Below are 13,518 nucleotides of genomic sequence, written 5' to 3'. Positions count from 1 at the left end.
ACTGTCTATCTTATTTAATTAAATCTTTATATTGCAAAAACTGCCTAATGCGAAATTTGAATAGTAAAAGCTTACCTTAAATAACAAATATAAACATATTTAAAAAAGTTTATAAGACTTCCTCTGCTACAAAGCAACAGTAACAAAGTTTTATTTCGGTGTGATGTAAACGAAGGTTTACTAAACGGTTACGATATTGACTACAATGCTTTTAATTTAAATTAGCTACAAAGTCCTAGACAAGACAACAAACTGTGTCAATAGTATACGATTTATTATATTTTGCACGGCGAATTTTTTGCACGAGCGTCACTTTATCACGAGGGGACACTTTTGCAAAAGTTGAAAAAAAAAAATTATTAATTTTTATAATTTTTTTTTTCTTTCACCTCTACCCCTAACCCTTACCTTCAATCGGTAAATATTAAAAAAAAAAAAAAATCCTTTTTGTTTTTAAATTTTTCATTAAGTATATGTACTTTATTTCTATCACTGTTATCACTAACCCTTACCCTTGGTCAGAATTTTTTTTTTATTAAATTATTTTTTCTTGTCTAGTTTTTATTTTATTTTGTAATTTATTTTATTTATTTTTTATTTTTATTATCACTATTACCACTAGGAATAACCCTTACCCTCGGTCGGTAACCTTTTTTTTTTATTAATGAATTTTTTTTTAATTTTTAATCTTTTTTTTTATTTTTTATTCTCAGCAAAAATGACCATTCGTGCAAAAGTGATCCTCCGTGCAAAAGTGACGCCGTGCAAAAGTGTCCCTTTGTACTAAAGTGACGCTCGTGCAAAATTGTCCACTCGTGCAAAAGTGACCCTGCGTGCAAAAGTGACCCTTCGTGCGAAATTGACGCCCGTGCAAAAGTTACCTTTCGTGCAAAATTGACGCCCGTGAAAAAGTGTCCCCTCGTGCAAAAGTGACGCTCGTGCAAAAGTGACCCGTTCCCGTTTTAAGTACTTCACTTTAACTTTTTTTGATATTTTGTTTTCCTAAGAAACCTACTGCTGTAACCTGTATTCACCAGATAGAAGATAAAGTCTCAAAAATATTTGCGTTTAATATAAATTAACGCAACTTTAAATAAATGCAATAACAGTTTTAAAAACATACTGTCAGTTGTACAAATAAAAAAGCTTAGAATTAAACGTCAGTTTTACAACAGTTTAAGCTTGTTTATTTTCATCAAAATAAAAAACAATAAAGAATGTCTTAAGTTATTCGTTTTTACTGATTTTTTTGTATAGGAAAACTAAGTCTTAGTAAAAAACAATGCTGTAAATATTTAGTTAGTTGTTAACAAAGTGTTTTGTTTATGATAAAAAAATTTTCAATACGATTTGTTTACAAAAAAGTATTTTTTAGTATTTAGAAGTCCTGCTAAGAATAAAACTCTTAAAACGTTACATAAAAAAGGTTTTACGTATTTTAAGCAAAAATTTATTACACAAGTTTATATTATACATCTTTTTCAAACTAAAAGTATTTTTTAAATTACGTTGATTTAAGTTTTCTTAAAAAATAAGATGGTAAAATAAAATAATAAAACATTTACATTCACTTTTTTGAATTGTTATATGTTTTAACAAAAAGTTATAAAAGTCATCAATTATTAAGAAGACTAGTTTTATCGCGAAAAAGTTAAGCTCATTTATAGTATAAATTATTAAAATATTTGCTCTTTAAGAATAAACAACTACTTCATACAATATGTTTACAATGTAGTTGTAAAAAGTCTAGTGTAAAAATTGAAACCAAAGTACAGAAATGTTTTATTAAAATAATACATAAGTTTTTACAAACGGTTTATAGGCAACATACTTTGTTTACTCAAAATGATTTTTGTAGATTAAATGAAATAGGTTAATTATGATTTTATTCAGCTAAATTTTTAGTTTATGTTAATATTAGACCCCGTTTTATGAAACTATGTATGGTCAAACTAATAAATATTTGTAAGTTTTTTTAATTTTTGGTGTAATCTAATTTTAATAATAACTTTGTTGAAAAAAACAATTTTGTAGTCGAAGCAAGTGATAATCACTTACTGATTAAGAAAAGAAGTTGTAATGAAATTTTTATTTAATTTTCAGTTTATAAAAATTATAATTAAATAAATTTAGCTACTTTTTTTTTTCTTTTAAACTAGTTTACTATTTATTGATAAAGATAAGTTTTACGTTGTCTAAATAAAAAAGATACTAAAAAGGACCATTGTCATTTTTTTTTCAATTGTTAAAATGCAAACTTATTTTAAAGATAGTTAATTTCTTATTCTCTTTCTTTAAACAATATTAATTATATAATACTTAAAGTTTAAGAAAGAGTGTTATAACTCTTATTAAAATACATGCTGTGTAATTGATCTTAAATTCAAAATTCTTGATATTCGTTCTAAGTTTATAAACTTCTTTGAAGCATGAATAGAATATTTTTTCGAACATATGCTCATTTGCCCATGAGTTTTATAAAAACACTTAAAGAAAAATTCTATACCTTTTAAAAAACTATGTTATAAATACAATGAAAATCAGTAATAGAAAGTAAACAAACAATTTAAAGGCCGAAACGTTCAGCTTTAAAAGCAAAGCTAGATTTTTTCTTTGAAACATTTGTTTAACGAAACTTAAATTAAATGTTTTCCGATGTTGTTTCTTAAAAAAACACTTTTTAATTCTTAAACTTAGCTATAAAGGTGAAAACAATTATACACTAACTATTTTTTTATATAAAGCTTAGCTCGGAAACAAATTTTAGTACCAAATGTATCTTCTACTACCTGTAACTTTCTTTTTGAGCTTAGCGACTTTAGCATCGTCTGTTCCTTTGATTCAGTTCACAAAACATGATTTCGGCGAAATCGATGAACATGATGATAACTACATTGAACTCGAAGTTATTAGAACCGGAAAAATTGAAGAAACAGTAGCTGTTGTTATTGAAGTAAATAGCTTAAATTTACTAAATTACTTTTCAGCAACCTAAAATGTTCATCATGAGAATTAGATTTGACCTTAAACTTGATTGTTTTTTTACATAGATTTTAATTTTTTTTATAAGGTTCATCCGAATACAAACGACTTTAAAAGTAGTTCATGGACCTTATCATTTACGGACAAAAATTTAGAGTTTGAGAAAAAATCTATTATCATATTTGTAGAAAACGATGATATTCCAGAACAAAATGAAAATTTCGTGTTAGCTACAATTATTTTAAAGATTAAAATAAAGTATCTTCTCAAAAAACTAAAACGTTAATTGAGTGTAACTTTTATATAGTTTATCTGTTAAAGATAAATTCATTGTTTCAAAAGAACAAAAGTAAACTTTCCTCAACTAAAGAACTAAAATTTACCAAGCAAATGTAAGATTTTTCAATTTGTGAATTGTAAAAAAGATTAAAGCGACCTAACATACTTTAAATTAGTGTTCACCTGTGTACAGTACAGTAGTATGCATAGAAACTATTTTACTGTGCATAAAGTTTGGATGAGTAATAAAAAGATTTGCAAATTATTCTTTTGTTTTGCCTGAATTTATTTAAAAAAGATTTACTTTAAACATATTTAAACAATTTTTTTAATTTTAATGTTAATAAAACAGTTAATAACCAAATAATTTTTGTATGAAATCATTTATCTCTAAATACCTTGGAATAAACAGTTTTTTTAGTGATCTACCGAAGCGTAGCTGAAAAATATTAATTTACTTTTCAAGAGCGCTTGAAATACAGATACAATTTTTTCCTCAATAAAAAAACTTCTTGCAAATTAAGTGAAAGCTAAATATAGAAATTTTGTCTTTACCATTTTTATTAGTTTTAAACTCTTATTCTTAATTAAATACAATAAAATTTGTTAGAAACAAAATAAAAAAACAGGACTTAAGTAAAATATGTTTAATTAGATTTTGAATTAAATAAAATTATGTTTTTACTAATTATCACTCGCAAAAAAAAAAAAACTTATTTGAACACTTCGTGGCTTTAAAGATACAATAGTTATACTAACAGTGTAAAACGATTTGATGTATTAACGATATAAACACAAACTTTAATTGCTTATCAACAAACTAACTTTAATGTAACATGTATGTGGTAATCTCTTTTTATAAGTATACTAGTGTTGGATTGTGTTAAAGTAAATTTAAATGTAAAATAACTTTCTAAATATTCAAAATTTAATAAATTCAAAGATTCAAACTTTCAAATCACTCAAATATGGTACAACTGGGCCAAAGTTATCAAACAAGAGTTACTATTTTATCTAATGATGATGCAAATGGAATTTCACGGTTTAGAAACGTAAGAAGTTTTGTTTATTTAAATCTATAACTAGCATTAAATTATTATACAATTTTTGAACATATGTTTTACTTGTGTGTTTTATTGCAAAAATTTCATAAATAAACATACTAAAAAAGTAAATAAAGTTGTATAATTTTTTTTGTTAAATCTGTCAATTTTTTTATTTTGTAGTAGGGTGAAGCAGTTATAAAATTCAACGTCGTTAGTTTTGCTGGTAAAAATATTTAAAGAATATTAATAGCCTTTAAAGTTAATAATTTTTGCTAAAGATATTACAAGAAAAAGACTTAGTATTTTTTGTATTTATAAACTTTCTGAAATTTACATATATAGACCTTTATATAGTTGAATTAAAATGTATTTTATCTGTAATGCTACTAATTTGACTTTGGTTTCTATGATTTTAGCTTTTATAAACAAGAAATATTAAGAAAAATAAAAAACAGACTATAGTAGATTTAAAAATTAAAAACATACTGGAAGCACAAGTATTTTACAAAAACCTTATTTATTGTACTAGTTTAAATAGAAAACAATTTCGTATATTAAATTTAGTAATTTGATAAAAACTTTGTTGTTATAATCAAAAAAAAAGGTACTATAAAAGATTTTTTAATTTACAAAAAATAGGGGTTAAAAAATGTATACATACCTTTTGCTACATGTTGCTGTTCTCTAAAATGTTTTTCTTTAAAAGTAAAACTTGTACTCAGTAGTGTGCACAAAAATTTCGATAAATAATAAATAAGTTCTAAAATAGTTCTGTAAAGTTTCTGAAGAAAAAACACTTTTTAGTAATTTTTATTATCTTGTTTTAGTATACAGTATACAGGTAAAATTAATAAAAGAAGAATAATTTTGATTTTATCAATAACTTTTATATAAAATTGTCTACTGTGCTTAGAGATCTTTTTTAGTATTTTAATTTGAACATATTTTTCCGGCAAATTGCTATTCGGTATACTTTATACAGTTTTGAAAATTGTTGCTTAAGTTTAATACAAAATATTCACATTTATGCCTTAGATTTAGAAATCTTATTTAAAAGTTGCTTATAGAATGAACAAAATAAAAATTAAAAAATGATTACAATATTTGTTAGCTAATGTAAACAGACAACTTCTATTAAAGTAGAAGAATTTAAACAAAAAATATACATCGATGTCATCCGAGAAAAAGGTCTTTTAGGCGAAGCTAAACTGCAGTTCGAAGTTGAAAGAATTTACTTAGGATTTGATATGAAAGTAAGTATATTTTATGAAAATAAAAAAACTAATGCATAGATTAAAAAAATGTATATTTTAGGTGGAATTGAACGTCACAGCGGAAATTTATCCTAAAAGAGGGTCTGTAGTTTTTCGCAAAAATGAAAGTGAAAAACAGCTGAAACTTTTTGTACTTGATGATGAAGTAAGTTCTTATTAATCAAAAAATGTACATACATTATGTTTTTAAGTACTTTACGAAAATAAAAGTTTCAAATTCTTTAAAGGTACCAGAAAACGAAGAAATTTACAAAATCAAATTAGTTAGCTCAAGTAACGGAATGGTAATAAACCAAGAGTTCAGTGAAGTTTTAGTGTCTATAAAAGAAAATGATTGTCCAATTAGGTGAAAATATTAACATTTATTCTATTAGTTTTTGTTTTTTTTTGAAATTTGAAAAAATCTATCAAAATTTGTTTAATTCAACCATAATCGATTCATAAAATATAGTTAATCTTAAAAAAGTTATACTAAAAAAGTTAATAGAAGTTTTATTTTTGAAGAGTAACCATAAAATAATTAAGTTAAATGCGGATACAGATAAAAACATATGTATAAAATTGTAATTAATATTCGTATTTAAAAAAACTATCTTGAGTTCTATTTAGGTTTACAAGAGAAGTATACATAGTAAAAGAAAATGTTTCATCAGTAGTTCTTAATATAACAAGAGGGCTACTAGAAAATGATGTTAGAATAGGTCCAATCAACGGTCAGGTTAAAAAATAATAATCTATTTTTGATGAAATCTAAACTTTAATATATTAGGGAGAATCTGTTAAGACCAAGCAATGCATAAAGTGTTACAACTTTTTTTTTGTAGTTTTAGAACTACTATATTTTCATAATTGTTTATCTGTTTATTTTTTAATATTTTTACATTAAAGTTAGTGCATCATTTGCTTACAGATTTTAGTGGACTATATGGTTGTAGATGGAACAGCAAAGCGCGGAGAAGACTTTGTGTCTAGCAACGCTGGTATAATTAGATTTGATGATCAACAGCGTTCTTCGACTGTTGAAGTTGTTATTGTTTATTACTAAATTATTGTTAACATAGTTTATAAAGCTTAAAAATAAAGTTTAAATGTTATCAACAACATTTACGTTGTAATTTGATGTAAAAAGTCTCTTGATTAAAAGTTATTGTAAAGTAAAGACCTAAAAAGATATATAAGATGTTAAATTAAAGCGTTTAATATTAAAAAAAGTTATGATTTTAAAATTTTAACTGTAGTTGTGCAGGTAATTTAAATGCTTTGATAGTTTGAATCTAACTAAAACGACTATATTTTATTGAAAGTGAACTAGGAATTAACAGTGATGTTTATAAGATTTACTTTGTATCAGAAACTTACTAGTTTTGAGATTACAATCACAAACTTAAGATTTTTGCAAATTACCCCTTCCTTTTTTCATCAATGAAACTACAAAGTTTACTTCGTTATTTCAGGTATTTATCATCAATGACGACGTGCCAGAACAAACGGAACACTTTACAGTTGCTTTAAAGCTGCAAAACAGCTTTTCTGTTTTGAACCGCCCTCATGTTTGCAGAATAGACATCGAACACAGTGACGATGCGTTTGGCTTGTTTGAAATTGACATTAGCAACAACATATTAGTTTCATCAGGAGACTCATTCACAAATGCATTGATCGTTAATGACGAACAAAAGTTTGCAAACTTGTTTTGGTTTAAAAATGTCTAAAACTGAACTTAATTTGGATATTTATTATACTTAAAAAAGTTACTGTATAAAAAATACCTATATTTTAACTTGTATAATATCTATAATATATTAGAACTAAAAAAAAAAATGAGTGATAAAAAATATAAAAACAGTTCTGAAAACCGTAGTTTAGATAAATTCACTTAAAAACATTATTCTACGTAACAAATTGATACCTAGGGATTTAAAAAAATTAAATTTATTTTTTATAAGTTTTTATAATCAATATGTACTGCAGACTTTTGCTTAATTTCTATAAGTTTTGTATTGTAACAGATTTTATTTGAACAACTAATCTATACAATATTCTTAAAAAACTAATAGTTACGTCATAATTTAAAAACACTTCTCTTAAATGCAAAACCACAGTTTAGTTTATAACTGATATGTTTTTGAAGCACAATTCAATATTTTACAACTTAAAAAAACTACTGATATAACATAACCAGTTTGTTTCAGATTTATAGAACTAAAAATAGTAAGAAAAGGAGGAACGTTTTCAAATGTTACCATAAAATGGAGTATAAATGTGGAAGACGTTCAAAATACTTTATCAACTTTTTTGAACGGTGTACATCTTTTGAATTCAACAAGTGGAAGTGTAGTATTTTTAGAAGGACAGACTTCACAACTCGTAAAAGTTAAAGTTCTTCAAGACCTCACAGTCCAAAGAGAAGCTGTGCATTTAAAATTTAGGTTTAGTTTAATTAGAAGGCTTTTAGAATATAAAGTTTGAGTAAGAAGTTGTATGGTCATTACACTCTGCATTTTCTTTAAGATTAAACTTTTTCGAGTTAATGAAGTTTTTAAAAATAAACTAGTTTTTTTAACAAAATGTTAGCAAAAAAGAGTAATAAATAACATCTTTTAGAGAGTATATATTATTACATCAATTAAGTAAATAAATTAAAGCTTTGAAATAGCTTTGATAAAAGTGCTTTAATATTTATCAATTCTTCTAAACCATGTTTAAGATTAGCTAATAGTATATATATCAAAAATATCTATAATGTTGTTTTAGTTTTTTTTAAACTTTTGGAAAGTCATTTCAAAAACTTAAAAGTGTATTTTTAAACTTTTGTAAAGTTATGCAAGCTTAATAAATTTCAAAAAGTTTTATAGAAGTGTTGAAAAAAAATCAACCTCTTACTTTAACTGTTTTTAGGACTAGCAATAGAGTATTTCTTAAAAATAAAAATAAAAATCAGGTAATTTAGTACACTTTCATTATTGTTCATACATATTAGTAATATAATATAAAAATGTTCACGGATAATTTTTAGAATACTTTTTGTTTTAAATATTTTCCTTAAAAAATGTATTTAGGATATTTTAATTATAAACTTTAATAAACAGCTTCTAAAACATATACCTTTAGTTTAACATTTAAGTTTGAGTTGTTCATTTAATTATACAAATTAAAGTTAAAAAGCATTTGTTGCAGACTGCATACAAATGTACAGGATGAAATTAATTTGGGAACTCAAAGCTTTATTAATATTTTCTTAGCTGAAAGTAGAAACATTTATGGAGTTGTAAGTGTAAATAGTAGTGGTTGTTTAATCAAACTTCAGAAAGAAAATTTTCACAGGTTACGTAGACAAAACCAGTTTTTATTAAGATTTGATTTATATAGTTTGTACATAATGTGTTTTGATCGTTATTTTTCAATAAAAACAGTCATGTTGTAGGAACAATCTAACTTTGTTTTTGTCATGCATAAAGAAACTTTTATTCTGACAAAGGCAAACATTTTTAAACCTAGAAATAGAATATATAAAAAAAGTAACACTTAATAAAATAAAACACTACTAAACTTATTTTAATTTAAGTAGAATTTATGTAATAAATTTAGATTACTTGAAGTACCAGTTTATCGTGACGAAGGCTCTGTTGGTGATTTAGAGATAAAGTTAAAAGTTTATTTAAAGAGCTATGATAGTGGTGATGAAAGTATAACAACAGCAATTGCTACTGACGAGAACATAATTCTTAAAGACGGAGAAAGTAAGCTTTTAAAAATAAATAATTAGATTACATTTTTTTTCTTACAAATGACTGTAATTTAATGTGTAGAATAAAACTTTGCATAATAATAAAAATATTTCAGGAAAATCGACATTCTTTTATGAATTGAAAGATCCAGTGTTTTTGAAATTTAGATCAGAGCTATTGGTAGAAATCTTTAGTGTTAAATTAGTAAGTCTAGAGTTAAATTAGGATTATATTTAGAATGTAACTTTTGTTGTTATCAAATTTAAGTTCAGCTTACATAGCATACCAAACTTTATCCATAGAGGTTTTAAAAACATGCGAAAATAGTTTCTTATTTAAATACGCTTATATCTTTATCAAGTGGATACAAAATATTTGATAATTTTTCAAATTTTTGTGATTTTTTCCTTAACTAAAAAAATATAAGATTAAAAGACGAGTTTTTTATTAGGAATTTTAGTTTTACAATCATTAAGGTTTTATGGGTTTAATCTAAACAAAAACAACAGTTTAGAAAGATAAAAATATTTTAAAATAATAAGTATATTTTTTGTAGATAAATAGAAAAGTTGTAATGCTTCCAAAATCTCCAAAGCTTGGGAAAAATTTTACAAAAATAAATGTACCAGAAGACTTGGCAGATAGCGAAATTGGGTTTGTTGGCGAAAGAATAGTTGTTGTAGATGAGCCCACAAATATATACAAACCATTGATTATCAGTTTAGAAATTAGACGTGAAGGTACATTAATGCTATTTTTTATTAAAAAAGTGCATAAAAAGCAGTTATTTGTTACATTAACTATTTTCTACTTTTACCTATTAAATGTATTCATGATTAATATAAGTTATAGTACAAAACAAACATTAAGAAATAAAACGTTCTTATAAAAGCTTTGAAAAAAATAGCTGGTTCAAGTATTTGTTACATTGAGCAAAATTACAAAATCGTTGTTGTATAAAGCAACTTTAATAAGTATATTTGAACATAAGTATTTTTTATAGATAGATATGTTATAGTAAGTGGTTTTTTATAAACAAGCTAGAAAAATATAGCTATGAAATTTTTTTTTTTTTTCAAAAAATTTAATTTTGTTTAATTTTTTAATGTTAATATTTTTTCAACTTTACTTATACCTAACTTACAATCCTAAGGCACTATGAACGATGTACAATTAAAAGTGTCTTTCCAAAGCTACGGAAACAATTCACAAGAAGTAATTGAAGGTAGAGATTATATTAAAGGAGAAGAAACTGTTTATTTCAAATCAGGTAAAAATACCACTTCAGTAATTTTGAGCATTTTGCCTGATGATGATCCGGAAGTTAACGAAAATATACTCTTGAGATTGCATAGGTAAAATAAATTATAAGTTTTTTAGTTTTGTACAGTACTTAAATTAGAGACATGTATTTGAAAACGTAAAATGATGAAGTCTATTTTAGTTTAGAATAAAAGTCAATAAAAAGAAACTAAAGCAAAATATTTATAATCAAAAAACAATTTCAAATTATATACCTCTAAAAACTAAAAATAATAATTTGAGTCATAAATATACATATATTACAAACATGAATATTAAGCTTTTTTAATTAGTTTTAATTTCTTTTTTTATATGTGTCGACCACAGGATTTCGATCTTGCAACGTTCAACTCAGAGAGTATGATAAATTGTTTATGATAAATGTTAAACACTATTTTTACTCTATCTATATTTGTATATGTAATAAAAATATCATAACTCTCGAGTTCTTAGTTTCATATTATCTTGATTCATGTTAACTTTCATGATATAGTTTAGTTTTTTACATATATTTTTAAACTTAAAGTCAAAAACATCAAAATGACCGGTCGTGAAACCATCTGTATAAAAGATTAAGTGATACAGTTAATTTTTTTCTAAATTATAGAACATTTAATTTAACATACTTTTTTAAAATGTGTAGACTAGTTTTTGAAGTTCGTAAAGTTTATTAAACATATGTTTTTAAAACTTAGAAAATAAAATTGTTAAAAATAGTTTGTTGAAAGAAGCATTTAGAATCTAAAATTTGTACATACATTTACAGTGTTGTACCTAATAATCAGATAATAAAAATGTCACAATCTTATAAACAAGTTATAATAGCTGAAAATGACTATGTAAGAGGTTTGTTCAACCTTGACAAAAACTCAGCAAATAAACAGTACATAAATGTAAGTAAAACTATTACTCTTATAAAGATTTTAATGTTAAGATTTCTCTAATAAAAAAATAAAGTGAGTGGTATCTATTAAAGGTATCTTTTGAAATTTATAAACGATGATTGACAGTTTTTGCTAAAGTCTCAGATTGCAAAAATAATCTTTAATATAAAACGATAGGAAGAAAATGGTGAAAGTCTATTGATTAAAATCAATCGTGAAAAAGGATATTTTGGAAAGATGATGGTTATTTGTGATGTCATACCTGATGGACAGTCGCAGTTTTACGGAATACCTAAAATAGTTGTTTTTGAGCCAGGTTGTAATTTGAAGAAAAAGCACTCGTGCTACTTGTATTGGTTAAAAAAAAAATATTTAAAAAAACTTTAATAGTCTTCATATGTAAATAATTATAAATAATTATCTAGCTTAAGTATGTGTGTAAAAAATAATTTACAAAGTATTGTTTTTATTAGGTACAAAAACAAAAAGTTTGACTATTGTGCCGAAAAATGACAATTTGCCTGAGCTTGAAATAAAGTATCAACTAGGTATTGAGCTTTGTTTAATACATGGTACTGTATTAAACTCAAAACTAACTGACAAATAATTATACCAACATTAACGTTTAAATCACTAAACTATGTTTTAAAGTTTAACCATTACTTCTTTTGTATTTGACTATTATACTTCGAAACAATAAACAGTGCTTTTACCTTATGGAATTCCCATTAGTTCTATTGGAAAACGAAATAATGTTACTATAGTTATAAAAGAAAATGATGACCCATACGGTGTTTTTAGTTTTTTTGAAACGAAAAAAATTCTTGAAATTAGTAAGTTATATATTGTTTTGTCGATATAACTGTAGAACAACTTTTGCCAAGTACAAAAGTTCTTGCATAAAAACACTACAATGTTTAAATAGTTTAAACTAGCAAATGTTTTAGGGGAAAGTACTAGAGATAAAGTAGAATATTTGACGTACAAAGTCAAGCGAGAAATGGGATCAAATGGAAATCAGACAATTACATGGAGAGTGCATCCAATAAACAATTCCGATGTTGAACCGTCGTTTGGAAAACTTCAATTCGGTCACAACCAAATAGAAGTTTATGACATTTATATGTAATAAGTTTTTACTTAAAAAAGATTTCACTTACTTAAAAGTTGCTAATTTTTAATTTATAAAATTAAACAAAAGATCACATGGCTAAGAACTTCATGAAAAAATGAAATTACAAATAGTTTTCCGTTATAAAAATTATACACATTGTTGACATACAATTACAAAACCAAATGTGTTATACAAATTTTAATTTTGATAAATTTATTAAGGCTCAGATAACAATTACAAGCGTAGATGACTTCTTACCTGAGCCGGTTGAGAAATTCAGCATCGTTCTCGATGAAGTAGAAGGGGGAGGGAGGTTGAGCGATGATCTAAATCACGTAGAATTTTTAATACTGTCTAATGACAAGGCGGTGTATATAACAGGTAAATCATTTAATAGTTTAATCAATTTTTTTTATTAGCTTTGTTTTTTTGAATCTAACTGCTTTGGTTTTGATAGACATATGTACATTGTACATAGATTCTTGTATACTAATTTATGAAAATATAAAGCTTTTGTATATACTGTTTTGTAAGATCAGTTTACAAACTATCGTTCAAAAAAACAAATTGGCTTTAAAGTTTTTTCATTAAAAAGTTTATCGTTTAGTTAGGAAATACAGAGCTTATTCACTTATCCGGACACGTTGGGCAAGATTTTTCTTTAAACATGTCTGGATAACCAAAATTCCGGATAAGTACTAAAAATCTATTTTTTTCATATATAGTAATATAATTTCTGCACATAATGCAATGCATAATAAAAGTGTTATGGTAAAAACAAATACGTAGTAATTGTGAGTAATTTATTATAAAATGATAAATAATAAAAGCTAAACTTAAGGTTAATTAATCTTTTTTTTTTCTAAGGTAGAAAAACATCAGACTTACTAACCCTCTGCAACTATATAC

General features: G+C 24.7%; 1 protein-coding gene across 1 annotated transcript in view; it reads left to right on the top strand.

Annotated features, from left to right (window-relative positions):
• Nucleotides 1-2,773: 2,773 nt before the first annotated feature.
• The window catches only part of LOC145837079 (adhesion G-protein coupled receptor V1-like), a 32,495-nt gene continuing 21,750 nt past the window's right edge, over nt 2,774-13,518 (top strand). Inside the window, exons 1-13 of the mRNA XM_082944853.1 lie at nt 2,774-2,953; nt 5,432-5,560; nt 5,622-5,726; nt 5,809-5,927; nt 6,191-6,299; nt 6,492-6,605; nt 7,036-7,259; nt 9,170-9,321; nt 9,939-10,049; nt 10,463-10,632; nt 11,673-11,811; nt 12,443-12,603; nt 12,831-12,990. Of these exons, the coding sequence (XP_082800979.1) occupies nt 2,774-2,953; nt 5,432-5,560; nt 5,622-5,726; nt 5,809-5,927; nt 6,191-6,299; nt 6,492-6,605; nt 7,036-7,259; nt 9,170-9,321; nt 9,939-10,049; nt 10,463-10,632; nt 11,673-11,811; nt 12,443-12,603; nt 12,831-12,990 (1,873 nt within the window). The remainder of the gene's footprint in view (nt 2,954-5,431; nt 5,561-5,621; nt 5,727-5,808; nt 5,928-6,190; nt 6,300-6,491; nt 6,606-7,035; nt 7,260-9,169; nt 9,322-9,938; nt 10,050-10,462; nt 10,633-11,672; nt 11,812-12,442; nt 12,604-12,830; nt 12,991-13,518) is intronic.

Source organism: Thalia democratica, chromosome 1, assembly GCF_965202585.1.
Source record: "Thalia democratica chromosome 1, ktThaDemo2.hap1.1, whole genome shotgun sequence".
NCBI classification, from domain to species: domain Eukaryota; kingdom Metazoa; phylum Chordata; class Thaliacea; order Salpida; family Salpidae; genus Thalia; species Thalia democratica.
This window is presented reverse-complemented; position numbering and strand designations above follow the sequence as displayed.